Source organism: Argentina silus (assembly GCF_951799395.1).
Source record: "Argentina silus genome assembly, chromosome: 9".
Lineage (NCBI taxonomy): Eukaryota > Metazoa > Chordata > Actinopteri > Argentiniformes > Argentinidae > Argentina > Argentina silus.
Window position 1 is genome coordinate 5,738,597 of NC_139663.1, and position 3,887 is coordinate 5,742,483.

At 40.6% G+C, this 3,887-nt stretch overlaps 1 protein-coding gene across 1 annotated transcript; it reads left to right on the top strand.

Annotated features, from left to right (window-relative positions):
- The first annotated feature begins 240 nt into the window (after window positions 1–240).
- LOC310809189 (peripheral myelin protein 22-like) lies at window positions 241–2,866 on the top strand. Its single transcript, XM_083676378.1, has 5 exons — window positions 241–314; window positions 1,090–1,179; window positions 1,441–1,534; window positions 1,659–1,799; window positions 2,045–2,866. Exons 2-5 carry the CDS (start codon window positions 1,102–1,104, stop codon window positions 2,197–2,199), a joined length of 468 nt encoding a protein of 155 aa, XP_083532504.1. The 5' UTR covers window positions 241–314; window positions 1,090–1,101; the 3' UTR covers window positions 2,200–2,866.
- The last annotated feature ends 1,021 nt before the right edge of the window (window positions 2,867–3,887 follow it).

The window sequence follows — 3,887 nt, forward strand, 5'->3', positions numbered from 1 at the left end:
ATAAACATATAAAAGAAGTACACCATTTTGGAGCCACTTAAAAACACTGGTTTCCAATGACTTTCTCGAGAAAAATCCACTGTGCTATGCAGTCGATATTTCCGAAAGCCGAATACTATTTGAGCAGGCCCAGCGGTGACGTAGCGACGCTTGCAGGGCGGTGTTTTCACGTAAAGAAAAGTTTGACTGTGGTGCGACATCTGGAATAGTAGTCCGTGGTTAGAGAATCTATAGAGGGATACTCTGTAGTAGTTGCCCTACTCCTCACTCCTGCATTCATTTTTTCAAGGAAAACATCTCCTACTTCGCTTTCTGTAAGTTGGAATTGTGTCGAACCTCACGTTTTCACATTTTATTTTTTAATTGTAATGTTATATTGAGTTTTTCCCTCCCTCTAGCGGAATTAATTAACTTTTCTGGAGTTATCGGGTTGGATTTATATTTACCATGGAATGCAAACACAACTGAGATTAAGTCAACTCAATTGGTCATTCGAATATTTAAACTTTGTTGGACGTTGGCAGAAAAGTTGAATGATTCATGGCTTGTCTCACTGGTGCTTAGAATAAACGCATAACGGTCCAACCGAAAGAGTTTACGCTGGAATGTTTTTCACGCAGATATCGAGGTGTTTACACGCGTGTATTGATTTCTGATTACGCATTTAGTTATGTCGCGTAATTTCTCATTAGCAAATTAAAAACTAGTTTTTACATAGCACTGTTCTTTTGCTTCATATACATTTTGTTTTTGGAAGAGATTGAAATGCATGGGTCACACATTTGATGCTGCATGAAGTTAATTAATTAGTTTGATTTGTTGAAATAATCCTTTTTCAAATGTCTTAAATCTCTTAGAGTTGCTTTTGCTACAATTTGTGTGGGCCTATCAACATTTAAAAAGTTTCAGAGATAGTCTTGCCATGCGTTTACGTTTAAATGTAAGGAGATACTTTTCAATTTGAAGTAAACATTTGGTTAGAGGAGAGTATGCAGATAGCGCCACCTTGTGTCGAGATGAAGTTGCACCTGAGATGAATGATGCTGCATCGCATCTGGCCTCACTGTTTTTGTGTTTGTATCCATGCAGATCTACCTGAAAATGCTGCTCATCCTTCTTGGAGTGCTTATCTTGCACCTCATTATTCTGATCCTTCTCTTTGTATCAACAACTGCCAATGTAAGTTACAATATGATTGCACTTTAAAACCTTGTAATTGCTTATTGGTTAAAATGTGTTATAAATGGACTATGTACAGGTTGCAGGGTGTGGTGAGGTGAGTCTGTTACTGTGTTGGTGTAGGCTGTTTTATATAGTTAATTTGTGATGTTGTGTGTGTTTGAGTGTGTGTGTGTGTGTGTGTGTGTGTGTGTGTGTGTGTGTGTGTGTGTGTGTGTGTGTGTTCTATGGTTCTGATTCAAGCATTGTTTTGTGAAACAGGCCTGGACTGTAGGTGGGGGCAGTAGCACAGATCTGTGGTACAACTGCCTCACAAATAATGGAGGATACCACTGCAGGCCAGCCAGCAATGACGGTTTGTCTAACCACCATCACTACTGAGCTAGAGGTCAAAAAAGCAGCTTCAGCTATATCCACCCTCTGTGATCATAATTGTGTGTTTTAACCACCTCCATCCTCTCCGCTCTATTGTATTCCAGATTGGATCCAGGCAGTACAGGCCCTCATGGTCCTGTCTGTGCTCTTCTGCCTCCTTTCCCTCGTCTTCTTCATGTGCCAGCTCTTCACCCTGGTCAAGGGAGGACGCTTCTTTTTCACCGCCATCTTCCAAATCCTGGCCAGTGAGTATCACTTAGGTTACACCATGGACAAATGTGGAGGGCAGCCTCTGTGCTACTGTATCTTTACCAGAGAAGGAAGGGTTATTGATTGTGCTCATTCAGTAAATGCTGATGAACTCTCTCTCTTCCTATCTTTACCCGACCCTTCCCTCCCCTCTCCTCCTCCTCCTCCTCCTTCCCTCTCCTCCTCCTCCTCCTCCTCCTCCTCCCTCTCCTCCTCCTCCTCCTCCTCCTCTTCTCTCTAGGCCTGTTTGTAATGTGTGGAGGGATCATCTACACGGTGATGCGTCCGGATGACCCCTCCGTGTCCTTCGGCTATGCCTACGTGGTGGCCTGGGTGGCCTTCCCTCTGTGCCTGATCAGTGGCCTCATCTATATTGTCCTGAGGAAGAGGGAATGAGAGCACCCTCTGGGGGGGGGGGGGGGGGGGAGGGAGGAGGAGACCCCACACCTGAACACAGCACTGTGCCCACAGACCAGAGACTAGAGTCCAACTGGCACCCCACAGAGACATACCCACGTGGGACTACAGAGAAGAAAAATCCAGCCATGATACAGTCTAATTATGTACATAGTGTCTGTAGTTTTAAGGCATATTTATAATAGTTTTTTGTTTTTTTTTACATTCCTTTTGTACATAGTGTTGTTGAGTTGCTTTGTTGAGCTTGTTTCATTGGTAGAGCTCATGTCTGTCATATTTTTTCAACAGAGCCAAAGAGACAAAGCTGTAATGTCGGCCTTTTGAAACTGCCAAAATGTCAACCTTTATAATATAGTTTGTTTTTCCAGAATGATACAATTCCTGTATTTGACGAAGGAAAATGGGACAATCTTCAGAATCATCAAATTATATGTGTGTATATGAACTAATGAACCAGTTACTTCGAAATATCCTTGTATGTGATTCACTAAATGAAATGCTCTGTATTTTCTATTCCGATTTTGAAATGAAAATGGTGCTATGTATATGCCATTCTTGAAATGTATAGCCTACTTTGTGTTGCCATTAAATGATTCTCCCAAAGGTAATGAATGTCTTGTACTTATGCCCAGCTCTTTCTGTACAAAGGCGAATTTGCAACTTATTGTCTATATTCTTATAAATAAAACTTTTGGAAGTACTTCTGCTTCATATGTATGAATATTCATCCTCTCAAAATTAGCCTAATTGACATAGATGCAGTACTAAAGTTGTACCACAGGGTGGGGATGAAATACAGACAGACAGATCTCTCACTTTGACTCTCCACCTACAACAGTAGCACACGTTTTGGAAATTGTGGTGCAAAAACAGGCAAGGGTAAAACAAATACATTTATTAAAAATGTCAAAAGAATATTTTGATTTTATTCTATGGGTAGAGGTGAGCATCAGCCTTTGCTGTAGGTGTGATATGGACATTGGAAGATATCCCAATGAAAATAAGTGTTTCACACTTTCTTGTGTTATCCTCTGGGAGATGTGAATCTGTGTTTCCCAAAATCAAATCAATCAATCAAATCGATCAATCAATCAATCAATCCAGCTAACAAACTCATTATAGAAAGTGATGTTACAGTTAATAGGCTAATCAAACCAGTAGATAAAACATCCAGATGAAGCAACATAAGAAATAACCACCCCAAGCTACATCTCGCTATCTTCACAAGTGGTTTCTGGCATCCAAACTGCAAACAACCACGGTCAATTGAACACGCAATTAGAATAATACCCACCTGGCTATGGCCTGTGTAGACGTGTCTATCAAACTGCTGGAAACTTGGTGAGACGTACTGTATAGCTACTAAATGTTTCACCAGAAATCAAGAGGTACATTTAAAGGTGGGGAGGGAAATAACAATTCTGAATCGAGGTTTCTAAAAATAAACGCAAATAAAAAGTCCAATATAAAACCTTGACTTGTTTTCCTCACATTTGCTGTGGTATGATTTGTGGTATGATTTGTGGTATGATTCAGCAGGAGTTTCATGTTTGAAATAATGCAGGTCACACTTTCCTCCTTCATCAAGTTGTCTTAAATCATTCTCGCCTTTTCCCATCTACCACAAAATATGTGTTACCAGTTCTATTAGTCTAGGAGACAGACAA

Excerpts from the sequence above, each read along its gene's own strand:
- LOC310809189 (XM_083676378.1), top strand. The coding sequence starts at position 1,102 with ATGCTGCTCATCCTTCTTGGAGTGCTTATCTTGCACCTCATTATTCTG. Across the intron at positions 1,535-1,658 it reads CAGGCCAGCCAGCAATGACG|ATTGGATCCAGGCAGTACAG; the intron begins GTTTGTCTAACC and ends ATTGTATTCCAG. Across the intron at positions 1,800-2,044 it reads CATCTTCCAAATCCTGGCCA|GCCTGTTTGTAATGTGTGGA; the intron begins GTGAGTATCACT and ends TCTTCTCTCTAG.